This window comes from Festucalex cinctus, chromosome 14, assembly GCF_051991245.1.
Source record: "Festucalex cinctus isolate MCC-2025b chromosome 14, RoL_Fcin_1.0, whole genome shotgun sequence".
NCBI classification, from domain to species: Eukaryota; Metazoa; Chordata; class Actinopteri; order Syngnathiformes; family Syngnathidae; genus Festucalex; species Festucalex cinctus.
In genome coordinates, this window is record NC_135424.1 from 1,106,985 (window position 1) to 1,133,705 (window position 26,721).

General features: G+C 41.1%; 2 protein-coding genes across 4 annotated transcripts; both read left to right on the plus strand.

Annotated features, from left to right (window-relative positions):
- Positions 1-134: 134 nt before the first annotated feature.
- LOC144001386 (LIM domain-binding protein 3-like) lies at positions 135-26,402 on the plus strand. Of its 3 annotated transcripts, XM_077495648.1 has the most exons (14): positions 135-306; positions 3,030-3,249; positions 11,435-11,586; positions 13,210-13,282; positions 13,957-14,111; positions 19,036-19,199; positions 19,298-19,349; positions 20,336-20,386; positions 21,397-21,605; positions 21,834-22,215; positions 23,461-23,641; positions 23,832-23,952; positions 24,052-24,167; positions 24,997-26,402. In XM_077495648.1, the coding sequence occupies exons 2-14, from the start codon at positions 3,154-3,156 to the stop codon at positions 25,084-25,086; spliced, it is 1,842 nt and encodes a 613-aa protein (XP_077351774.1). In that variant the 5' UTR covers positions 135-306; positions 3,030-3,153; the 3' UTR covers positions 25,087-26,402. The 3 variants fall into 3 exon arrangements, with proteins under 3 accessions (XP_077351774.1, XP_077351775.1, XP_077351776.1); XM_077495649.1 differs by lacking the exon at positions 20,336-20,386; XM_077495650.1 differs by lacking the exons at positions 19,036-19,199; positions 19,298-19,349; positions 20,336-20,386.
- LOC144001388 (PDZ and LIM domain protein 3-like) lies at positions 15,160-17,988 on the plus strand. Its single transcript, XM_077495651.1, has one exon. The coding sequence runs from the start codon at positions 16,661-16,663 to the stop codon at positions 16,931-16,933; it is 273 nt and encodes a 90-aa protein (XP_077351777.1). The 5' UTR covers positions 15,160-16,660; the 3' UTR covers positions 16,934-17,988.
- Positions 26,403-26,721: the final 319 nt, after the last annotated feature.

Consider the following 26,721-nt stretch of genomic DNA (forward strand, 5'->3'; position numbering starts at 1 on the left):
AATGAATTCATACTCATATTGATTATCTGGGGCGTCTCAGGGAGAGACTTACCTACTCACGTGACTGCTAGCGGTTAGTGTCCCTTTAAATAAAAAGCCCGCGCACCACAGAAGAAGAAGTGAAACACCGCAGAAGAAGAACTCTTTCGCTTTACCCGCCGCAACTCCGCCCTCCCACTGTTGGGGGACTCCTCGAGTCCCGAGCTGGAGCTGGAACCCCCCGCGGGACAAACGAGCAGCTCCACAAACTCCACAGGTGCTCCGCAGCACAGCCGCAAAGCGACAATGGCGGCACAACACTTGCAGGTACTTTGAAACACTTGTTACTACTTCCTCTTCGTGTTCTTGTCTTGCCGCCTAATCCCCTTTACCTTCATCGCCATCATCATCCTCGCCGGCCGGCGGCACTCGCCGTGAAGTGAATCCGGCGCAGTTTGCGTGTGACGCCATCAAGTTTCGGCGATGTTTTGTATGACGCCTGTTTTAGTTGTGTGTGTTGGTTTCCTCGCACGGTACGACGCCGGTGGGCGGAAGAGGGGGTTGCAGGTGTTCGCACACAGAAAGTATGTTTTTTTTTTTTTTGTATCTCTCAAGTTCCCCTTACTGAATTAATTAACAATATGAAATACATACAATAATGAGTAAATGAATAATAGACAACCAAGTTGTATAAAACACAAGAACCAATTCAAACAAAATATTAACCTTTTAAATTTGTGTTTGTGTAAGGTTTTAATGTTGGTTTTAAAGGTGAAGCACTTTACTGGAGCGGCGTTTTAATCTCGTTGTATTTTATTTACAATGACAATGGAGGCATTCATTCATTCATTCATTCATTCATTCATAAAGTTAATGACGGGCTTGATTTAACAGTGCTATTTTCCAAACCTTTCGAAAATGCGCAGCAGTTCAACAAGCACAAACAGATCAATGAAATCGCTTTTCAATTACAATTAAATGCTTAAAATAAAATAAAAACCAGAGACGGCTATCTCAAGTCAAAGTGTCAAAACATGTCATCTTTGACAAAGTTAGTTTATCAATACGTGAGCGTTAAATCTTTTTTTTGTCATTTGTTTTAAAAAGTTTCCTGCGATACGCGATGGACAACTGGCGCAAGGACATTTATGAGAAATTATGAGTACATTAGCAAATTTACATCTGATTATGCTCATATAAAATCACATGATTGGTTAATCGGGCCCTAGTCGAGATTGCTAAAAATGCTATCATTTCAACTTTTCAAATGTCATGTATTGCCTATTTTTATATGGAACCTTTTTAAGCTATTTTCGCATTTATTAGCGTCATATCATATGTCTGTATGTGCCTGCGCGCTTGTGCCTGTTTATGATTGACTGACGTGACCTTTACACGAGAAAAATTATCTTCATGTCGTCTGTGTGTGAAAGCATCCCCAGCAATCTGAACTTTTTGGGAACTATCTCAGACGTTCCCTCCGGCAGGCCCCTTGCATCCCCGCCGAGATATATTATCTCTCATCCAGGCCGCATTCCTGCCTGTGACAAAAGTGGCTAAACTTAGACGCAGATACTGGTGACAACGTTAGCTGCTGTCTGTGTGTGTGTTACGTACACACACGCTTAGTACGGTATTTTTAGTAGCTAAAAGAAACTCCTTTGTTTTTAAAACAAACAGATCGGCCATGTCATTTCCCCATGGAAATGAATTGAATTGCCATTAATCCATTCCTTCGTGCAGAGAAGCAACACCGTTTTATGCATATTTATACAGGACAAAATAACTAGAGCTGCAACAATTAGTCGGTTAACTGACGACTAATTGATTCTGAAATGAATCAACCATTTTGATCATTGACGAATTATTGAGAGACATTTAAATGTGTTAAGGAGAAATAAATATAATAACATGTTTTATTTTTGATTTGTGTTTGACAGAAGGCATTAAGTTTGTGTGTGTGCGTGTGTGTGCGCACCTGTTGTTAGCGCCTGCCAAAATAAAAAGCCATTAAGCTGACAGGCACAATTGCTTGTTGTGACAAAAAGCCTGCATGTCCAAATCGCATAACAAGCACAACATTTACTTGTAACCCACTTCAATGTGTAGCTTTTCTCATAACTACAGTAAATATGATTTAAAAAAAAAAAAACTTTTAGTGTCATTTTTCAAAAAGTATTGCGTGGACTGTTGACCATCAGCCAATGGTTTGATGGCCATCATGAAAGGATAAAAAATTAACTAAAACTAACTATCATGATAGCAAAAATGTCATTTTAGTCTTTGGTAATTCATTTAATGCATGAGCCGTTGGGGCTAATTTCTAAATGTGATTTTAAGCACGGTAGATTTATTTTAATATGAACCGGAATAAGGACGTTTTGAAAGTGTGTCACACAGAAGTGACGTCATCGCGCAACAGACAAAATAAAAAGTTATCTTCAGATGACGTCGCTCCGATGGTGTTTTTTTAAATATTGCACACAAGTAATACACATTTTTAAAAACTAAAACTAATACTAAAACTAAGCATTTATTTAAATAACTAAAACTAATAAAAACTAACAGAAGTACCCTGAAAACTAATTAAAACTAGCCTCAACTCAATGAAAATTCCCAAACTATAATAACCCTGCTAATAGGCCGTGTGACATTTCCGCAATGGCGTCCCTTTCTTTTCACGCGTGACCTTTTTGTTGTTTTATGACGACCGGACCGGCCTCGCCCATCATAGGGAGACCCTCACCGGAGAGTCGGCATTGTGGGAGTGGGGGGTGTTTTCTAGAAGAATCAAGCGGGTCTATATTAGCGCCGGTGAATCATGGTGAGCATGCCATAACGGGTGTCCCCTTTCACGCCATATAAGTCCGGCACCCCCCCACGGCCCCCTCTCCCCCCATGCCCCACCATGCCACCCGGCTATCTGCGTCTATTCTTAGCCTGTCACTTCAGCTCGTCTGAGCAGGCAAGTCCTCGTCTTCCTCCTCGTCTTCTTCGCACTTCTGCATTGTGCTCACGTCTTCTTCTTCTTCTCCTTCTTCTGCTCTCAGAGGCCCCCGGCCCTCCCTCGAGTCCCGCCGCTCTGGCCGTCGTAGACCACTGAACCAAGACAACAGCAAAAAAAAGCTGCCACCTCATTTGTAAGAAAAAGGAAGTTTTTCCAGCGCTTGGAACATGAGCTTGTACACGGTGACGCTGCCCGGGCCCGGACCTTGGGGCTTCCGGCTGCAGGGAGGGAAGGACTTCAACATGCCGCTCACCATCTCCAGGGTAAGATGACGCTCAGCTTCTTCTTCTTCTTCTTCTTCTTTTACTTCTTCTTCTTCTTTTACTTCTTCTTCTTCTTCTTCTACTACTTCTTCTTCTTGAGATTCACTAACAGGATCATCTTTATTGGCCAAGTACAATTTGGCCTTGAGATGCACGTTTGTGGAGATACAAGCCGTCGTTTGGTTAATTTTTCGCCTTGACTTGCGAGTGCAAACTTGAGATACGAGCGCTGTGTGGTGCCGGTGACTCAACTCGCTTCACGACAAGAAGCAAAGAAGAAGAAGGAAAAAAAACAACCAAAAAACAGTGTCTGCTAGCACAATGGTAACACATAATGCGGAACTCCATTGACGGGCTAACAATGTGGTGGAGTCATAACTAGGGATGTAACGATACCGGCAATATCGTGATATCGCAATATTAACTCATTCACTCGCCACCATTTTCACATTTCGCAATCCCGTTCGCTCCTGGCTGTTTTACTGAATTTTGACTGATTTTGCAAGTCCCACAGAATATTGTGTTCAATTGCTATAAAACATGGAACATATCAAAAGGAAGATGAAAGTCTCTTCTTTCATCAGGAAAAAAAGTATGTTTCTATCTGTTTCAGTGTTGCAGCAATTAGCATTAGAAGAGAGCTAAGTTTCATCAGTTTTCACAAATCTATTTAAAATTTTAAGTAATTGAGCTTTTTTTCTAGATGGCCCTGGTTGATCTCCTTTGCTCTGTTGCCACCTGCTGGCCGTTTGTGTAATAACTACCATTTCTGCAACCGTTCTTTGCAGTTGAGAGGCTGCATCAAAGCCTTCTGTATACTCTAGCATAAATTTTTTTTTTAAAAAAAAACGTATAGATACGTCTTTGGGACACTTAAAACATAAAAAAAAACATATTTACATGTTGTTGGGAGCAAATGAGTTAAAACTGCCACAATATATCGCGACGGGGGCGTGGCAGCTGCCAAGCATTTGTCCAGAGCGGCTGAAAGCGGATCTGCGGGGGGGTCTAAATGTGGAAGCGGTGTTGGTTTCACGTGCGCTCGGAATAGACACGCCGGGATGCTCTCTGTTGCACTTTCAGAATGTTACGTGGTGCGGAGGACATAAATGTATACATTCAGGTGTTTTACATGCAAAAGTATATGCAGTAGTCAGAAACATGTAGAATATGCAGGTTTAATACACGTAAGGTGTACTTACAAACATGTCTAGTACTAGGGATGGGGCCAAAGTTTCGATATATCGATATCGTATCGATACGCCTTTTCATATCCCAATATCGGTACATAAAACCATGTATTGATATATCGATATCCCAACCCCCCATCCCCCGAAGCCAGCTGGGATAGGCTCCAGCACCCCCACAACCCTTGTGAGGAAAAGCGGTTAAGAAAATGGATGGATGGATGTCACAACAATGTGAATGTCGTGAGTGTCAGTTTTTTTTTTCCACTTTATTTACACAGTCTGTACTGTGGTTGTAATTGATGTAAATTATTATTTGTTTTTATAAGGCCATGTTAAATAAAATAGATTATTAGTGTAACTGCAATGGATTCAATTCTTAATGTAAATATTCATAGAGTAAGACGTTGCTACTATTTGCAGCATTGGTATTTTTGACTATCTAAAATGGCTACTGCGTGAATTCCTCAACTGAATCGAAAATTGTTGTGAATCGAATCGAATCGGGCCCTTGTGAATCAAATCAAATCGATTCTGGAAATCTGAATCGATACCCAGCCCTTTCTAGTACCAACAGTTGTGCAATTTGTATGACATGTTGATATTCTAACATGCACTGCTCCGTGTTAGGTGTATTATCTGTAATGTATGGTACTTCAATACCATTGATCACGGTATTTTAAAGGGATACTTTACTCATTGAACAATATTTCAGCAGTGAAAAGTTAATATTTTGTCCAGAATGTGGCAGTTTTACAAATTATTGACCCAATCTGAATTGTTGAAAATGTGTCTTTGATGATAAAATGTTAATAGTGTGAAATGCTTTGCGGTCTCCTGAAAAATGCTGATTTTTGAGGTACTGTAGAGGCAGAGCGAAAGCGTAAAAAACAAAATATTTAAAAAAAACCAGTGATGTTTGGATTTTTGTTTGTATTGGAGCCTTGATGGTTGTCTGACTGTTCTGTTTTGAAAGGACGATATTTATGGATGAATAGCTGCCTCTAGAAACATGGAAGAGCCACACAGATTTTAGCATTAGCATAAGTGACATCACCGTGTACAGTCGACACGCGGACTGCGTGCTGCCATGTGGCTGTACTGAAGCGCCGCATTGATCCAAATCCATGCCAGACGCTCCCATCATCCTTTGGGGCTCGGCTCTCATTGTGTCCTCGGATTTGGGATTATCCTGTGGACGAATGAGTTGATGAAGATTGGCCTGCGAGCCAACGACCGGTTGTAATCTCACCAAAGATGTTCTCTTCTTTGTGCCTTCTTTTTTTTAATTTTTTTTTTTGCTGGAATCTTCCATTTCTGTTTCTCAGTAGCTCAGCAAATGATTTGGATCAACCAAAGAAGTCAGAAAGGTCTTGTTGGTTGATCGTGTTGCTACAACAAATCTAACCTCTTCCGATCCTTTTCTTGAAGATGAGTTGCAATGCCTAAAGCAGACATGATTCAAATATCAAAATTTGAATCGTTTTCTAAGTCGAATGTAATGTGCTGCGTTAAAGTTGTGGCGTCTCCGTTTCACGAGTTCCATGCTTTGAAACTCATCCATCTGGATCCGCTTTCAGCGTCACTTTTGGGTTCGGGCTGCGGCGTAGTTGTAGTTTGCAGTCGATGTTATGACGCACGGCAACATAATCAATCACTTTTCCGCAAACAATGATAAACAGTTTTGCTTTAGGTAGCATTGGATACAGAATGGCCGACTTTTTAGTCATATGCTTACGACAACTCGACTTGTGACTTGGCTATAGGTCACGATTCAATTTTGATACGTATTAATCTTGATACAAATCTATAAGTCGATAATTGAGATTTTTTTTTTTAATTCAAATTTAGAAAATGCTAATCAGTGAACTTGTACACTGTAAGATTTGTATGATAATGTATTTAACTGAAACTTGAACACTGTTTCATGGTTGAACAGCATTAAAATAAAATATTAAGGATTAATGATCCATGAGTATAACATTCTTCCATGCTTAAGGTGTGAACCCTAATCGTGAGTAAGACTTTTTGTTGAATATTTCCATCAAAAATTGATGTTTAAATATCAATTTGGCCGCATATTGAATCAATAGTTAGTTGATAGTTGTTCGTCTCTGTATGGCCTGCGATTGGCTGGCAACCAGTTCAGGGTGTAACCCACGTACTGCCCGAAGCCAGCTGGGATAGGCTCCAGCACCCCCACAACACTTGTGATGAGCAAGCGATTAAGAAAATGGATGGATGAATCGATACAAGAATTGTGCACTGTAATATTGCGATATAGTGCCAAATTGATTTCTGGTTATTTCTACAGGGGTAGCCGCTGTAATTTTTGTGGGTCGGGCTTTGCAGAGTGCTGGGTCTGAAGCAGGGTTGGACTGGCACAAAAAAAAAATGGCCCTGGCATTTTGACTGGTATCATTGTCCTTCCGTTGGGTTCTGTCTGATTGCGTCTCGATTGATATTGTATGTCTTTTGAAAGCCCAAATTTTGTGGAAACTCAAACTGCCCGTTTATATCTCTACTGTCGATGAGCTAACCAAATGATGTTATTGTCGTCTTTGCTAGTTTTTCATGTCACAACTTTATGCTTGATTGTCAACGTGCACCATTATTTTTATCTCCCTGCTCACGTCGACGAATGTGAGCATCTTGAAAGTAATCTGCTCTTTTAATCCTCCTCGGTATCGCCGGCGTGATAACTGACTCCTGCGCTTGGAGTCCTGCGGCTCACAAGCGGGAAATCGCCCAGCTGCTTTGCTCAGGGGGAGTCTTTGTGCGTGACTTAAAACTCCTTTTTGTAGAATGTGAGGAGCTGCGCCCTCGTCCGACATCTCGTTGCTCATCTTTTCATCAAATGATTTTCACGAGCTCAACGTCGGCTCTTTGGCCCGTTTGGATTGAGACTCCAACAAACTGGACAAAAGCAGCTTTTATGTAGATTTATTTTTTCCTGGTTCATGCAGTTTTATAACGGTGACAAATAGAGCGAGAGAAAATTGTAATGACCACACCATTTGCAAAGAAACGTTGCATTAACAGCGCTACTCATCAAATGTAGCATTAGCTCATAGGGATGCAACGATGTCCAAACATCACAATACGATATTATCACGATATGAAGGTCACAATACGATAATTATCACGTTATCGTGGGGATGTTGGCGATACAAAAAAGGTCACAATATTGTAACAAAAAAATAAGCTCATACTAAAAAAAACACACAATATTGTGCTACAATCTCTAATAACACTTATTGAGGCACATTGAGTTCCTCCACATATTGACTCACTTCACAAGTATATATAGCGTTCCCCTTCATCTGACCATTAATGTGGATTTTAAAAATAGAAGGGCCAAAACATGCTGTATGAAAATTGCTACAACTGCACAAATGGAAATCAACTTGACTTTTTTTTTTTTTTTTTTTTTTTTTTTTTTTTTTTTTTTTAAAGATTGTGACAGGATGACAACAATATATTGTGGCAGTTTTAATATTGCGATATCACGATATTGCCGGTATCGTTTTTTTTTTTTTTTTGCACTTCATGACAACTGACAACGCTAATGTTACGTAAAACAGACCCGCCTCAGATTAAAACGCAGAAAGAACCTCAGAACTGCGACACATACCTTTCTGGTGCATAACATAATTAAAAAATAAATAAATAAGAAAATACAAAATGAATGATATTTTGTTCTGCACATGAGATGTTTGAATGTAATTTTCTAACTAGCTGCCTGAAAGCGCACCCGGTTTGAAACGCATTGCCGCTGTCATGTCTGGGGTCACGCCAGGGTTAAGTTTGTTCATGACCTGTTAAATTGGGTTCACGACTGTGAGGTCAAGTGTCTGTTTTGAACTGATGTAACCATCATATAACCATCATCTAGTTTCAACTAGTTTTAGGCTATGTGATGTCAATCTTTAATCCTTTAGGTGATGTCTGGACATATGTGATGTCATTCTTTAGTCCTTTACTTGCTACAACCAATCAGATCGATTCACTGTCTGTAGGTGCAGTCTGAGAATTGTGTGTGTTTTCGCCGGATTATTGCTTTCTGTTCTCTGTGCAACTCTCTTTGTTTCTTGTCTAGTCAAGTTTGTTTCACGCCTCTCGATGTGAATAAATAGTTAAAACCTTATTTGTGTCTGCACTTTGGGATCCAACTTTCAGCACATGAAAAAAATGGAATGTGTACTGTATAGGGTACATGTACAGTACGACAAAGCGTCGACTTGAAGTAAGCCAGTGGGCCGAGCAGCCTACTCTGCACAACGCCGCTGCTACAGCGTGACTGTTGACAGGCGCGCTGCCGTTTTTAGCTACTGAAGGTCAGCCAGCACGCACACACGTCTTATCAGTTAGCTCCTCTGTTAGCATCTACTGTTACAAGTCCGCAGGCTCACTGTAGTTACTTTAAGATGGCCAAGATAACCTCCACAGATATTGCAGATATTTTTAGTCTACTCAGAAACGCTCGCTCATCTGGCCCCACTGGGAGATAAACCTTCCTATAGTTGCACTTTAGAAAAACAGATTTTGTTATATCATGATTCCAGGCTCATGCGCAGTACTGCAATACAGTATGGTCAGTTAAGTGAATAGTAGTGGTCTAAGCATGGAACCCTGTGGGACGCCATGACTTGTATTTGCTGGCATTGTTTCCTTTTCATCATGTTTAAAGGGATACTTGACTCCTTAAGCCATTTTCAGCAGTAACAAGTTCATATTTTGTCTATAATTAATGTGGTAACGTCATTATTTTTCATGTACAATGAATACTTTTTAAAAAGTCATTTTTCTACTTGCTGTCGATTGATGATGACCTCACCTGTGCTGAGGAAGTAGGTAAAACAGAAAACAGGTGAGCCATGATTGGTGGTTACCTACTTCCTCAGCACAGGGGATGTCGTCGTCATCAGTCGACAGCAAGTAGAAAAATTACTTTTTAAAGGTATTAATTGTACATGAAAAATAATGAAGTTATCAAATTCATTCTGGACAAAATATTAACTTTTAACTGCTGAAAAATTGTTCAATGAGTCAAGCATCCCTTTAATGATTTTTAAAACTTGAAAAGCATCTGATTTTCTTTTTTCATGTAAAAGCACACGTTTAAATAGTCGAGTAGATCAAGGGAGAATATTAAATCTATAAATAAATAAATAAATAAATACATGGCGGTGAAGATGATCCATATTTTCCTGTACCTGCCCATTAGCAGCACAGATAATCAAAATGGAAAACATTAGATAATCGATCCTCTGGAGTGATGCAACATTTTATAAACAATATAAAAGACAATAGTCTGTCACAAATAATATATTTGTTTAAAAAATATTTGGAAAATAACATCGACGACCACTGACTCAATTTACTCGTAAAAAAAACAAAAAAAGACATATCATACTGTACCATATTCTCATGTGGAAACGCAAGTTGTCTCAGTGAATATGGATTAATAAGAAGCACAGAGAGCTGATCCATAGATGTCATTACTTTGGCGCCGCAAATGTCAGACACTCCATTCGCAGCGAGATTGGAGATGATGAAGTTGGCGTGCTCTGACCTTTACCACTAAGTTAACTGTGCATGTACAGTATGCACATAAGATATATTTTTCATCTCAATTAGTTTTTTACCTTGTTCAATAGAGGAATACATAGTTCACGAAAAAAAATAAAAAGGGCAACAGGTCGTCATAGCAACCAAAGACAGACTTGGCCCAAGATGGGAAATTGTCCTTAATGTGCCCTCAGATCAACTTGAGACACGTCCATTGTTTGTTTTTATGCCACCAGTCACGCCCCAAAAGTCTGTTGAGTCACTCCTGCTCACCTGCAAAACCATCATGAAGACAAGCGCGATTAGAAATAGATGGACGTGGTGGCTAGATTCTTGTTCTTAAGTGACTCATCCGGGGGTGTAAAGTTCAGAGGTGGCGACTCATGGGTCAGTGGCTGCAAATAGCACAGCGACCACAAAAGGGGGGCTTTTTTGGGGAGGGGGAGGGGGGGGGTGCATGTGTGCGTTTGTATGTGTGTTGACAGCTGCACGGGCTTCACAGGGTGGTGCCACCGAGGGCCCGCCGATGATCCACTACGTAGGCATGCCGGACTCACATATTCATCAGAATCATCTTTGATTTATCAAAAAAAATAAACAATAATAAAAAAATAAATATATATATATATATATATATATATATATATATATATATATATATATATATATATATATATATATATATATATATATAATGTAATTTTTTTTTTTCTATTTTTTTTTGGGCCAAACCGTCTACATGGCCCGCGAAAGCAAAACATGTTTCAACTTCCATAATCTGCTCTACAATCTGTACCAAAATTTCTAATTGTCACATGCATGTAATAAATAATAATGCTGAGATGTTGCAATATTTGTTTTTGTTACCCTTTTTGCAGTAACGTGGACATTAGTTGAGCAAGCTAGTATTGTCATTGACCTTTGATTTTAAAACTAGTAATCCATCAAATGGGTTGTGCATGTCATAATGCGAGGAGATGATTAAAAATTGATTTGGTTTCACAGTCATAACGGGCCTCTGAGGAAAGCTCTAAATGCAATGCACCACAAAAATGAGTTTGTCACAGTTCCCTGACTTAGGAGTGGCCCAGTTTAACACACTTTTTGCTTGTTGACTTTGAATTACTTCATTTTGCAAGCCAACATTTGAGTTGCGAGTGAACATCAGACGTATTGAGTCAATAGAAAAAAAAAATGGACTGATTAAGGTGCTTTGAATGATGCCCCTCCATATGGGAAAGGAGAGCCACAGTCAAGGATGCACGTTCAGCCGTTTATTGCACAGACAAACTCAGCAAAAAAACAACAACCCAAAAACCCGACAACACTCACAACACACACCGGGACGCTCTTACACAGACCGACCTTCTTCTCCAGATGCAAACCGTGGCTAACCGGTCCCCGTTTGCGTGTGCTTTTTTGTCCAGATCACGCCGGGCAGCAAGGCGGCGCACGCCAACCTGGTCCAAGGCGACGTCATCATGGCCATCGACGGCGTGAGCACGGAGGGCATGACCCACCTGGATGCCCAGAACAAGATCAAGATGGCCAACTTCAACCTGGCACTCACCATGACTAAGTAAGAGCTAACACCCAAAATATTTGGGCCTTTCTTTAACTTCTTTTTTTTTTTTAACCACCAAAAACGCTTAATGACGTATGCTAAAATCACAATGAATGCTGCCGTAAAAGTTAATTGACGTTGACTACGTTTTTTTTTTCGTTTTTTTTTTGCAACTCACAAGTATGTTTTTCAATGTTTTGGTGTGGAGGAGGTTAGCGAGCAATTTCACAATCTCATTTAAATGGTCGTCAGTGTGTCTTCCAATGGACAAAATTAGCAACAACAGTTAATTATATTATTGACAATTTGCAGTTAGTGATGATGACATTGGACCATTGGACCCCCTGACAGGCCAATTCTGGCCCTCTGGCCATATGTTTGATGCCAGTGACCTAAATCCTTTTTTTTGACTCTGATATCTCATAAAAAAAAATTGTTCTTTTGTTTAGTGTTCTATTCCTTATCAAATTGTTATTCATTTTGTGTTATTAAATTGTTTCTCTTCTCCCAGAAGAGCATTAGTATTTAAATGTTTTGCCTTCGTAACTTAATGTTCTCAAAAGTGTCTTATTCCTCGGAAAACAAAAGTTTAATTCCTATCTTTTATTGTCATTTTCTTTTTCTTCCCGGAATCTCCGACTTATGGCTCATAGATTAAAACAACAAAGAAAAAAAAAAACACAAATATTGTAGTAATATACGACCCAAAGATGTGAGCAGATATGAAGATATTGTTGACTCGTGCGTCTCCGCACGCTCACGGATGTTGATCCCGGGGGAACAAAAATGTCACATGAACAAAGACTAAAACAAAGGACATATTTACTATAATTATAGTTAGTTTTAGTTAGATCAGTTAGTTTTCATTTTTTAAAAATCTTTTTTTTTTTTTTTTTTTTTTTTTTTTTTTTTTTTTTTTTTTGTTACCAAAATTGTTTTTTGGAATTTTAGTTTGAGTTTTTCCATTAGCTTTAGTTAACAAAAATAACCTGGCAATAGGTTAATTGATCATTGTGATTCACTCAAGGGCGTTTGTGAACAAATACCACGAAAATTCAGCTTGCCGCCAAGGTTACAATTTCACCAACTGTAAAATCCCCCCCAAAAAAAACATTGCATTGGATGTTAAATGGTTGTGAGGGAAGCCATGTTGAGGTGGATGTGGCCTCCTGGTCGCCCCAAAGCTTTTTTTTTTCTTTTATCACAAGATGAGATCTGATTTGTTGCGCGAGGAAATGAATGTCGGCGCGTGCTGATCTCTGAGCGCCGACTCATAACCGAGTGCGAGCGCTCCGGGTGAAGCAGATAAGATGCAGTGCCCGGGATGGGGATGAGGATGATTTTGACCTCCCCAAGCGAGAGAGCGTGTTGAGCGTGTGGAGATGAAGATGTTTGTTGGCAAGTTCTTCAAGTTTTTTTCTTGCTTTTTCCGCCTCAAAAATGAAATGTTTTGCTTTGGAGATGCTGCGCAAAGTCCGCGTGGCAGAACAATGACGGAATCGGCTCAATTATTTCAAGCCACGTCATAAACAAGACGGATGGACATAATCGTCATAATTTATAACATAACATTACATTCTGCCTTCAAACACGTCATTTTCAGTCTTTCAGCTTACACATTTTTCTCTCTCCGTGTAGGTCGAAGCGTCCTGTTGCCATGCCGACGCCGAGAATGGACACTGCCGGCATTCCCATGATCCCTCACCATCAGGTGAGCTTTCCCATAGTGCATCATTCTTCCGTCTCCTTTTCGCTACGTTTCAAATATTTTATGTGACGTTTTTGCCTTTCAACGCTGTGAAAATTCATTTGCCGTTTAATTCTCATACTCTTGATATCAGTGGTTCTCAAACTTTGTGGGTCCAGGAGTCCCTCTTCTTAAGCCAAATTAATTGAAAGCATCCCACATATGTTGTTCTGGTTTTTATTCTCCTCACTTTTTTGCCCAAAAACAACTTCCACGTAATACTTGCGACAACGTTCAACTTGCTTCAAAAATTCACGCTGGAAAAAAATGCCTTTTATATTTTGAAATTGTATTTCTCTAAAATTATTTATTCCTGTCATAAAATTGCTTTTGTGGGGAAAAATAAATAATTCATGCATCAATGTGAGATTTCTGTGGCATAACATCACAATTAATTGCAAACTATTTGTAGACGCCCAACCTATGGCTCACAGTTTGAGAGCCACTTCTCCCTCATGTTACGTTCACTCTTGTTTGCTGATTCACAACCTGCTGCTGCCCCCTTCTGGTGACTCTTAAAACAAGTTAGAACAGAGGCGTTTATATATCCAATGACTTTATGATAATATAATTATTATATTTCGTTTTTGTATTGATGGACCTCTTCTGCCCCGTCTTCTCCCTGGCCGTGGTCGCAGGTGAACGGTCGCCTGTCGGCCTGCGGCGCCTCACCGGGGCCCGCAGAAGCGGCCGGCAGCGCCGCCCACAGGAAGCAGTATAACTCGCCCATCGGCCTGTACTCGGAGGAAACTCTGAGGGAGATGGCGGCCATTCAGGCGGGCTTCCCCGCGGGGTACGTAGTCAGGACCGGGTAGCAAAAAAAAAAACCTGGCGGGAGTTTGATGAGGGTTCAGAACATTTGCTAAAAAAAAACTGCAAGTGAAAGCAGGATGGGGCAACATAAAATAATTATAATTATTTAAGCAATCATTAAACAAAAATAACATTATTATTAATATTTTAACACTAATTTAGTTATTGCAGTGTATTTTATTTTGTATCTTATAAAAACATTATTTGTCGAATATTTTATTTTTTTTATGTTTGAATTAAATTTATTAAACTTATTTAAATGATAAAATAATAATTAATTGTGATTAATCATTTTTGGGGATGAAAGGCAACAAATATTACAAGACCAGATTAAAAAAAAAAGAAGGATAAAAAGCGAGTGATGGCGTCATCCTGTCGACTGTTTTTGAGGCGAGCGCGAATGAGGACGTTAAACAGCAGAGCTGCAACTCGATTACCCAGCATGCCTTTGGTGGCTCCTCAAGCTACTCAATCACTCAGGTAACGAGTTTGCGCTCATTGGTGGACACGCCAGTTTGATTGTGACGAAGGTTGTGACAACACCAAGCGCTTGATTACTTCTCATTTTCGCTTGAAGGTGCCGCTGTGCCAATCAAACCATTTCAAGCCGAATCGGGGCCAATTTCCAGACTCTTTCTCGACACGTTAGTCGTGTTTTCTACAAGCAGGGTACAAAGAATGATTGGCAGCAAAGAGAAAGCGGATTGATTTGTTGTTTATGATTTTTTTTTTCTAGCCGGTGCTGGCAGGCATTTGGAGTTTTGAGCTTCCCCACTTGAATGCCGCTAATTGAAAAGGGGAATTTTTCAGGGTCTTTTCCATCAGGATTGTTAGTTGGACCCGCTTCCAGGGCAGCAGCAAATGACATCATTCTGTGATGATGTCACTCACACTTCCCCTCCTTGCTTCCTCCTCCTCCTCCCACTTAGGAGATGTGATGTCACGTGACTAATCTCCTTCTCTCTCCTCATCTTCCTCATATTGGCTGGCCGCCTTCATCCTGCCCGTTGCCAAAATCAGGTTTTCATCCCGCCTGCTCCCAAGTTAGTAACGTCCTGCCGAGTGCATCAAGTGTGTGCGTTAGTGTGTTTGTGTTGTCATGGCAGCGCTGACTTTGCGTTGCACCAACGTTGACCCGGGAACAAGCTGCTGGTGGGGGGGGGGATTTATCTTTATTTTTTTATTTATTTTTTACATTTCGTTAACGAAATCAAATAAAAACGAAAATGCTTTTTAAAAATGAAAACTAACTGAAACTACATTTTATGTTTACGAAACTAACTAAAACCAACTATAATTATGGCAAAAATGTCCTTCGTTTTCGTCTTTGGTAATTAATTTAATGCATGAGCCTTTGGGGATGATTTGAAATGATTTATTTTGATATTAACCGTAATACGGACGATTGAAAATGTGTCACACAGAAGTGACGTCATCTCGCCGCAAGCCAATAGAAAAGCACCAAAAGATGGCGTCGCTCCCATGGTGGTTTTTTTAAATATTGTGTACAAGTAATAGACATTAAAAAAAATAATAATAATACTGAAACTAACTAAAACTAAACTAGAACAAAGCATTTATTAAATAACTAAAACTAATAAAAACGAACAGAACCACTGTGAAAACTAATCAAAAGTAACTAAATTTAATAAATGAAATAAAAACTAACTAAAATGAAAATTCCAAAACTATAATAACCCTGCTCACAGGTGGTGATTTATTATTATTATTATTATTATTATTATTATTATCAAATAAGTCAAATGCATGTCATACACAGCAACGTCTTCATTGTGATCGACTGACAACTAAATGATTAACAAATTAGTCCACAACTATTTTGATAATCAATGACTCATTTTGAGCCGTTGTTTAACATAAAATTATCCATATTTTCACTGCTGTAATCAACTTTGTGTTTTTTGTTTTGCTTTGTCTTTGGCTTTTTGTGGCTTGACATTTTAAAAATAAAAAATAAAAAAAACGACCAATAGGAAAAGGTCTTTACAGTAAGATGAAGATGAGGATGCTAAAGTTAGCTTAGCATAGAGCAGGGAGGACACAATCCGTCTGTCACATGATTTTGATCTTTAAAGGCCATGTCGACACTCAAAAATGATGCAAATAAACGAGGAAACTGTATCAAGTAAAGGCGCGTGCGGCTAACGAAACGACGGCGGACGGTTTGCTTTGATTGGTTTGCTGTGTTGTGTTGACGCTCGACTTGTTGGACGCTTTGCGTGATGGTGAAGGTCACACGTCGGTGGGAGTGACGTTTGATTGGCGCGAGCATGTTGATCCTGGCCGATACGTTGTGTGCTTGTCATGGGCCGTCAGGATTACCTCTCGATATTTTAGTTGTATGTGTGTGAGGGTTTCAGTAGTGTATGTGAGAGCATTCCAGTAATGTGCATTTAACTCTATATGTGAGAGGTAATCGTGAACGGCGTTGCACGTGCAGATGCAGCTTTGGCATTGGGTGTCACTCTCTAGCGTCCCTAACGAAGTGTCGGCGTGAGCGATGACGTCATGCCACCTAAACGTCCGCCCGCATGCACGTTGGAAGTTTGTGCGTGCTTTTTCACCCACGCGCCGCCCTCGCCTCTCAGCGCCGTCAGCGCCGGCGTGGTCGTGAAGGAGAGCAGCATGACCACCCACAAGGCCATCGAGGTGACGGGCCCGGGGGGCAAGGCCACCATCATCCACGCTCAGTACAACACGCCCATCAGCATGTACTCGCAGGACGCCATCATGGACGCCATCGCCGGGCAGACCATGACCAAAGGCCACGACGCCGGGTGAGTGAGGGCTTGATTTGGTTGCCATGGTTACGAAGAACACGCATTCGTGGTTGTTCCCCTCTTGCGAGCAAGTTGTGACGTCACGTTTTCAGATGGCGACTTGTTCACGGTTGACTTTTGTTGGAGGATTTTGTTCCCTTTTCAAGCGTTCTTTTGATTTGACCCAGGCACAACCTGCGGTGCACATGAGTGTCCTCCAGGGGGTGCATGACATGATGAATCGAGTATGTTGTGTTCCCTCACCATAATTTTTTTTTTTTTGTGCAATTTTGCATAAGGATGTAACAATATCCAAACATCACAATATCATATTATCACGATATTGTGGGGAGGTTGGCGATACAAAACCCCCCACACATATTTTGTACATTGCAGCAATGACAAAAATACAAAAAATCTTATAAATGTATATAAAAAATATATAAATACAATCTAAAAAATAAATATATAAAAAATATTGAGCGCATTAGCGCAGATTTTAAACCTAGAAAGGGCCAAAACATGCCTTGTGAAAATTAAATTGCACTAAAAAACTAGCCACCAGAGGGTGCTAGAACTGCACAAATCAACCTGACTTTTTCAACAGATGTGCTGCTTTTAGTATTATCACTCGTCCTCTGACAGTCGTCTGTGTCCATCACTCGCAAGAAATCATCATAATCAAAGCAAATGTTCTGAGCTCCTTTCTCCTCCTGTATTGAGCACGAGTGTTTTTTTTGTTTTGTTTTGTTTTTCTTGTCTGTGTGCTTAATACCATTGTTGCGCACTTAAATAATTCATCTTTTATTGATGACTTTTAATTGTGGGAATGTTGAAGCGTTCCGACATATGTTATTGTGATTTTTGTTCTCCACACTTTTTTTTGCTGCGTAACAACTCTCACATAATATTCCCAACTTACACCGTCTTACACCGTTCAAATTTCAACTAGCTTCAAAAATTCACTCTTCCCGGTGATAATTTATCTCTCAATTTACTTCACAAGCATTCCACATGCAGTCAAATCTTAGTACAGGGTGACCCAAAAAGATGCGTACCCATATTTTATTGGATAAAAAATCCCTTTTTTTAACAAATGTCTTTTCTGTTGCAGGACGTGAAAGGTGAACCTATGGATGATCATTTGCAGCTATAGTTGCCCTGAAAATGTCTTGGACAAATCAGCAGAAGATATTCTCCTTGGAGACCGATTTTGCGACAAAATCATACCAGAGTGTACAGATTCAGTTTCCATTGTCGCAACTTTCCATCAAAATCAACGATTGTTAGTTGGATTAAGAAGTTCAGAGTTGAGTTCTGAGAACCAAACGTTCTCAAGAAAGTTTTCATCATTTTCAAGCACATTACAGAAGCATTCACACATTGTTACTCGCTTTTCCTTGTCAGCATCAGTGAATTTTTGCTTGATTTGGATCTTGTATGGGTATAAGTGCAGATCAGACGTAAGAACACGCCGCAGTGATTCCGAGTTCTTGGCTGCGTCCTACTGAGTCCCTCACTGCAGCAATGTTTTCTCCTGTCCTTGAATAAGTTCCCCCTGTGGCTTTAGAACATAGGCCCACTACAGTCCCATGCTCTCTGAACTTCTTCATCCAACTAACAATCGTTGATTTGGAGGCAAAGTTGCGACAATGGAAACTCTTTCCAAACGGAATCTGTACACTCTGGTATGATTTTGTCGCAAAATAGGTCTCCAGGGAGAATATCTTCTGCTGATTTGTCCAAGACATTTTCAGGGCAACTAGAGCTGCAAATGATCATCCATACGTTCACCTTTCACGTCCTGCAACAGAAAAGACATTCGTTAAAAAAGGGATTTTTTAGCCAATAAAATATGGCTACGCATCTTTTTGGGTCACCCGTTATTTGGCATTCCCACACAATTTCTGCAGAAATTGCACTTTAGTCTACTTCATTTGGAAGTCACTCTCTCTTCTTATTTGGTTTCGTGACCAAGAAAAGCCGCAACCAAAAACGAAAGCTCCCATATTTCCAAGCTGACATTTTGCGGGGGTCTTATGTTGGGTGGGTTGGTGGTGGTGGTGGTGGTGGTGGTGGTGGTGGTGGTGGCGGCGGCGGCGTCCCCCCTGTGTCTGGTTCCAGTCCACTTCCAGAGCGTCTGGTGGACAGCGCCTCGCCCGTCTACCAGGCGGTCCAGAGCGCCGACGAAGGGGAGGACGACGACGGCGAGCAAGGTCGCCACCGCCAAGCCAGCACGCAGTCTAAAACCTTCCAGGCGCTCGCCCAAATGATGGGAACGGGAACGGGTAAGAAAACGCGTTCTCCAAACATGCCAGGAATCTTGATCATACTTTGCATGACATCGTTAACACAGCATCATCCGTTTTGTTTGTCTGTCTTGCAGTAATGGAGGATGAGGATGAGGAAGAGGATGTTGAGGTGTTAATGAAGAGCAGGTAGGGTGTGTCACTTAAATGTCGGAACCTGCACAGGAAGTCCCGCCCTGCCCCGCCCACCTCACCTCACATCCACCCTCACCACTTCCTGCCAAACTGTGACAAACACAAGCAAAGCTATTTTTTTGTTAGTTTGTATTGGCTGCACCCAATAAATTGTCCGGTGTCTATTCAGCAAGTTGAAGTGCAACAAAAGTGTAGTTTGGCCGCAGTCTAGCTTTCAAAAAGAGGTCCAGGTTGTTCCGTTGTCATAGTAACGGCATTTGGATTGTTGCATGACTCAAAAGCACAGTGGCGCACTATACTAACACTCATTTGTGTGTTTTACGGTACTAACATTGTTGCAGTCGTGGTCTGTTGTTGGCTGAAAGGTGCCTCCGAGTGAAACTGGGATTTTTACTTTATAAACATTTTGTTGTGGTTTCTTGTCGCTTCCGGTCAGGTTGAGCGTGCGACTGATTCCTGAATTAAACTTGTCACAAGGCACCGTTTTAGCCCCTCTAAAAGAAAAAAACAAACAAACAAACAGGAAATGTGAAATGTTGAAAATGTTTCATGCCGAATCTCTGTTTTCATTTGAGAATGTCTTTAAAGTGAAGAAGTTTTTCCAGAGTGGATGTGTTGTGTTCAGGTGCAGCTGGGAAAGTTGGCCTCTAACAAAGTATTTTTCACCGCCTTGATTGTCTTGTCATTTCTGATAAGTGAAACAGACTCGTGTCGAATCGAGTCATTTCTTGTCTGCTCGATTATGACAATCACTATATGCTGCATTCAAGCACTGATGGGAAATTTTTGCTTCTGACCACAACAGCATTGAAGCAACGAATCACTTTTTGAGAAGTGAAAACATTTTGATCTCACCAATGTTGGACGAAGCCTCACAAGTTTGTTTTGAGCGACCGTCCTTGTCTTCTCCTGGCCGAGGCTCCTAAACGCCACACGTGTGGGATGGTGACGTTTACTTTTATTTATTTTTTTAATTGCAGCCTGAAGCATCAGGCGCCGGCTGGCGTTCAGCACAGGGCGGCCGTGTCCAGGTACGGCCGTCGGCCCGTGCCGGTCAACGTGCGCAGCAACCGCCCCACCTTAACGTCATCGCTTGTCCCGCCCTCATCTTTCATTGCGCATTCCACGGCACAGCTTGAATACATATTATTAACATACAGGCCACGCCCACCACACAGCTACTGTCTGAAATGCATAACTCGGGGGTTGCTTGGTCTATTTTTAGTGATTTATTTTTTGCTTTGGGAAAATTTGAGTTAACTTTGGGTGGAAAATGGAGCGAAAAGGTGCTGTAATGCCCTCGAATGTGGGCAAGGAGAACCACAGCCATTTAGTGAACAGGATTAAAACAACTGCTGTAAGCCCCAACTCGCGCACAGACTCTCACATGCACGCTAAATCGGCCAACCCGACTCCAGCTTCTTGGCCACGCCCCTTAATTATGGTTTAGGAGTCACAATTCTTTTCCTTTTTTTTTTTTTTTTTTGGACCCTAGAAGCCATTATTTGCTGAAAGGCATTTTTATAAGTGTCAATTATTTGCAGATTTTCACTATTTGCAACTCGGTCCCTATCTCTGACGAAAGGCATTAAAAAGTATTAAAAAATACCAAAAAAAATCATGGGGCTGGAACGAATTAATTGCATTTGGATTCATTTCAGTTGAGAAGATTGATTTGGTATACAAATAATTTCAGTTTCATACTTGGTCATGGAACAAATCAAAATCAGAAATCAAGCTAATAGCCTATTTTTTGAATCGCCCCTCAGTATTAAATAAAAATAAATTAAAAAGAAATATAAATAAATAAATACAAATACATTTAAAAATATAAATAAAAAATATAAATAACTAAAAATAAAATACATATTGTATGAAAAATGCTAGTTTGTTTTGCTCTTTCGTCATTGGCTAAGCTCAGTGCCGGGCCCGCCTACTCATCTTCATCGTCAACGAAGCTAACATCATCATCATCATGACGTGCGAGTTGTCAAGTTGTTTGGCCTTGAACGCATTGTCTCGTCTCTTGCTTCCTCCCCAGTCAATTTGGGCAGCCGGCCGCCGCCGTTCCTCCGGCCCAGCACGCCCCGCCCCCAATGCATTACCAGCAGGCTCCGCCCATGCAGCAAGCCCCACCCCAGCAGCACTACCAGCAGGCCCCGCCCACCCAGCAGAGCTCCATCCAGATACCCGTCGGCTCCGCCCCTCCCAAGGTGGTCAGCACGGCCTGCATCTACCCGTCGCAGCCAGGTGAGCCGACCGATCGCGTCGTCGTGGTCACGTGACCGCCGTGTCAGCGTCACGTCCGCACAAGTTGGTTGCGGTTGATTGCGTGTAATGTTCTCAGATGTTCTTATGGTATAAGACAATGTTTCCGAAATGAACCAGAATGGAGCCGGTGACATCAACTTCCTGGTTGTTGACGAGAAACATGAGAATTGCTTTTGTCACCTGACTAACGTTCGCCGTCTCGTGCAGCCGCACCACCAGCCCACCCGCCGCCGCACCACCAGCCCCAAGCTCACCCGCACCCCGCCGCCGCCGTCCCCCCGCTCCAGGCAGCGGGCGGGGCGGGCGGCAACCGCCCCCCCTGGGTGACGGACAGCTCCTTCGCCAACAAGTTTGACCCCAAAAAGACCACCACCGCCGTCATCAAGCCGCCGCCGTTGCCTCAGGCCGCGCCCCCGCCGCCCCAGTACATCCCCAACCCCTCGGCCGCCGCCGCCGCCTCCAGCCCCGCCCCTGTCACTCCTAGCGCCGTCCCTTTCCCCCCCGTGGCCAGGGGGGTGGCGCAACGGGCCGAGAGGTTTGCCGCCAGCAGCCGTACGCCGCTGTGCGGAGCCTGCAACAGCATCATCAGGTGACACTGATTATTATTCATGATCAAGTTAAATATTTTTTATTTTTTTTGCATGCGGCAAAATAAAGCAAGCTCAATGTACTCTTAGTTAATTAATTGCATTTACCCTAGATAATGTATAAGAATTGGATAGTGATGCACATTTAATATACGTTTTATAATAATTTACATATATTTACATTTTTTACATACATCATTCACAATTTAACATTAACACGTTTAGCATATTAGGGTAAAATTCAGGTAAAAGCATAAAATTCCATATTATTGCATGTCTTTGTGATATGCATATTGCATGGGTCAATATCACGGATATCAATATTTTTTCCGATATATTGCCCAGTCCTAGTTCGAATAACAGACCACGAAAGCACTGACCAATATTGAGAAAATATGGAAATGGCCATATTTGGACGTACCTCAGCAACAACATACACATTTCCTTCATTTTCTTAATAAATTAACTACAGTATTTTTAAGTTAAAATGAGACTTGATTGTTTTATCAAAATGTAATAATACAGATAAATTTCACATATTTTGCATACACAGCTTTTTTTTTGGTACATCTTCTACTAATGACCATGTGTCCATTTTAAAAGCACAGCCTTTGAAGAAGTCCACATGTTGCCTTTGCAACCCACCAATTACTACTTTCCTATTTGCCATATATGCTCTCATTTTCTTAGATACATACTTTATTTGGGCACTTAACTCATTTGCTCCCAAAAACATATAAATACGTCCTATAGTAAATATTACCATACTCCCAAAGACGTATTTATACGTTGGTTTTTTTTGTTTTTTTACACTAGAATATACAGAAGGCTTTGATGCAGCCTCTCAACTGCAGAGAATGGGTGAAAGAAATGGTAGTAATTATAAAAAATGGCCAGGAGGTGGCAGCATAGTTAAAGAGATCAGCCAGGGCCCTGTTGCAACAAGCTCTTTTTGACAGTTTTTTTTTTTTTTTTCCTCCCTGGTGAAAGAAGAGGCGCAAATCTTTTGGTAGCTTCCATGTTTTTATTGCAAAAGAACACAATATTCTGTGGGCCTTGCAAAACCAGTCCAAATCCAGTAAAACAGCCAGGATTGCTTCAGTCAAAATGGCTGCCAGTCATTGAGTTAATGAACCATCAACTTGCACCACTGCCACAAATCGTCATAGCAACCTTTCTCTGCGTCATCTTGTGCGTTTTTTAACCACCCGGCTTTCGAATGATGAACGCAAATGTGGCGTTGGCAGGGGTCCGTTCCTGGTGGCGCTGGGCCGCTCGTGGCACCCGGAGGAGTTCAACTGCCACTACTGCAACATGTCGCTGGCCGACGTCAGCTTCGTGGAGGAGCAGAACAGCGTTTACTGCGAGAACTGCTACGAGGAGTTCTTTGCGCCCACCTGCGCCCGCTGCAGCACCAAGATCATGGGGGTAAAAAAAAAAAAAAATCCATTAAATTTGTTAGATTAAAATAAAAATGTGCAAATGTATACATTGAACTCAAAATTTGTATTAAGCTTGCAATTGAATTTCTATTAATTGCACAGCCCAACCCCAAACTATGACATGACATGACATGATTTGACTTGTTTCTCTGTTGCTTGTTGTTGTTGTTTGGCAGGAAGTGATGCACGCCCTGAGGCAGACGTGGCACACCACCTGCTTCGTGTGCGCCGCCTGCGGCAAACCCTTCGGGAACAGCCTCTTCCACATGGAGGACGGCGAGCCGTACTGCGAGAAAGGTGCGCTCGCGCCGCCGTCGTCGTCGTCGGCGTGTCACCTTCTTGACCATCCAAAAGCGGGTCGCTAACGACGTTTGTTTGTTGTCGTCTGGCCGTCAGATTACGTGGCGCTGTTCAGCACCAAGTGTCACGGCTGCGACTTCCCGGTGGAAGCCGGGGACAAATTCATCGAGGCTCTCGGTCACACCTGGCACGACACCTGCTTCGTGTGCGCGGTGAGAAAACAAAACAAAACAAAACAAAAAAAAAAAACACTTGCAAAGTATGCTCCGAATGGGAGATGGAAACAGTTGCCTTTGATTAGACTAGTCAGGAATTAATTGATTCTCAGTCAAATTATAACTCATTTCATCAAAATATGATAGAAGGTCCAAAAAAAATTGTTTTGATTCAGATTTGTTCCAGATTGAACGTTTCTTGTCAGTGTAAATGTACATTTACTTTTTTTTTTTTTTTTTTTTTGAGAGCTCAGTATTGTTCATTCGGCAGTCAGATACTTCAGAGCCTCACCAGAGTTGCGAAGTTCAGAAGGTCAGGAGACCAGAGGAAAGATCAAAGGAAAAGAAAGATGAAGCAAAGTGAAATAGAAGGTCCAAAAAAAAATAATCTTGATTCAGATTTGATTCAGATTGAACGTTTCTTGTCATCAGTGTAAATGTACAGTATTTTTTTTCTTTTTTGAGATCTCAGTATTGTTCATTCAGCAGTCTTACCGATTCAATATATCATCATCATCATTGCTCTTTTTTTTTTTATTTTTTTTTATGGGGGGTGCGCATTTGTACCCCTTAATTCACCTGAAATCTAATAAAAAAAAAAAAAAATCCCCTAACCTTCACCTTAACCGGATACTTCAGAGTCTCGCCAGAGTCGTGAAGGTCAGGAGACCAGAGGAAAGATCAAAGGAAAAAACTCCAAAACCATAATCCTTCACCAACCCCAGAAAACGCTCTCAATTCCAACAGATTATCCCAAGAGACCAAAGGAAAAACTAAAGGAAGGAAGGATACTTTACTTTTACTTACGACTTTGTTGATGTTTCAGGTGTGCCACGTGAACCTGGAGGGTCAACCCTTCTACTCCAAGAAAGACAAACCTCTGTGCAAGAAGCACGCTCACGCCATCAACGTGTAACCTAGCAACCGCATACGCGCGCACACATCTGCCGATCGTCACTTGTGCACGATTTTGTCATGTGACAGCTTCACTTCCACAAAGACACAATTAGCATTCAACATTAGATAACCAGGTTATGAAAAAAATGAAACTCAAACGATTACACTTTTTTTTTTTCATTTCACTTTCATGACATCACGTTTGAATTCCGACACTATCTCGGACTCCTGAACTCGACACGGATTGCCCTACACAAAATCTCGTCTACATTTTTTACGTACACCGCAAGTAACCACATCCAGTACGATACTTGATTATTACAGATCCCTCAACTCGACGCAGTTTGTCCTACACTTTTGCAGACACCCGAACTAAGCACGGAGCGTTTTCATTGTTGTTAATGCACATCTGCGTGTCTCCTTAAAGGGATACTTGACTCAATTAACAATTTTCAGCAGTGAAACGTTCATATTTTGTCCAGAATTAATTGGATTATTTTTCATGCATAATTAAAACCTTTAAAAAAGTAATTTTTCTACTTGCTGTCAACTGATGATGACATTACCTGTTTCCTGGGTTGGGTCAGTAAACTGAGCCATGATTGGTCGTTACCTACTTCCTCAGCACAGGTGATGTCATTATCAGTCGACAGCAAGTAGAAAAAATACTTTTTTAAAGGTATTAATTGTACATGGAAAATAATTAAGTTACCACATTAATTATAGACAAAATATTAACGTTTTACTGCTGAAAATGGCTCAATGATGAGTCATCACTTTAAATTTCCTGCATTTTTTTTTTCTTTTTCTGGAACATGTGCTATTTATTTTTCTAGCGTTACTCTTTCATTTGGTGCTCATCAGAAGTGATTTATTTAACCTAATTCGAGTAAAGCATCCAGCAGTGTTTCTTGGAGTGGCGTTGTGTTTTTGTGATAATTTTTTCCGTGAATGCGACAAGGCTGAAAGAATTGAAGATGGATGTATTTTTGCTGCTTCAAAAACTGAACGGAGCTCCCCTTGCAAGGTGGAGAAACACGAAAAAAAAAAAAAAGTTCAAAGTGTATTAGTGCCTTAAACACACCGTATGACCGGCGCGTTCAGTTGCACGTCTACTTTTTTTTTTTTTTTTTTATATTTGAATGCGTGCGCATATGCACCCTTGTTTGTCGCCTCATTTCTTTGCATTCGTGCTGCCACCTGAAGGGAAGAAAGTGAGCCAGAAAGGCCAAACTGAAGCCAAACCGAGTTCATTTCAGCTGGAATGATTTCTCATATGTCAAGAATTGTTTCTGCTGCAAGTGGAATAAAGTCCAACATTTGCTGCAAGCATCATGTCTGATGAAATATTTCATTTCCGCTCACAGGATTATTTCCTTTTTTTTTTTTTTTTTTTTTTTTCCTGTTCCAGACCCCATCCCCACTAAAAAAAAAAATGTTGCCTTATTTTTCTTTTTAAGAATGAAAACGGCACTCTATAATAACAGTCTACTTAAAGAAAAACACGGTCACAACCTGATTGAATTGAATGTAAAGAATGAAACCGTTTTTGCCGCATTGTTTTGTTTCAGTAGATATTGTGCTCCTGTATGTTGGCCACCTGGGGGCAGTATACTTCCGTTAGCCCACTCCAAGTGTTTAGCATTGTTGGTGT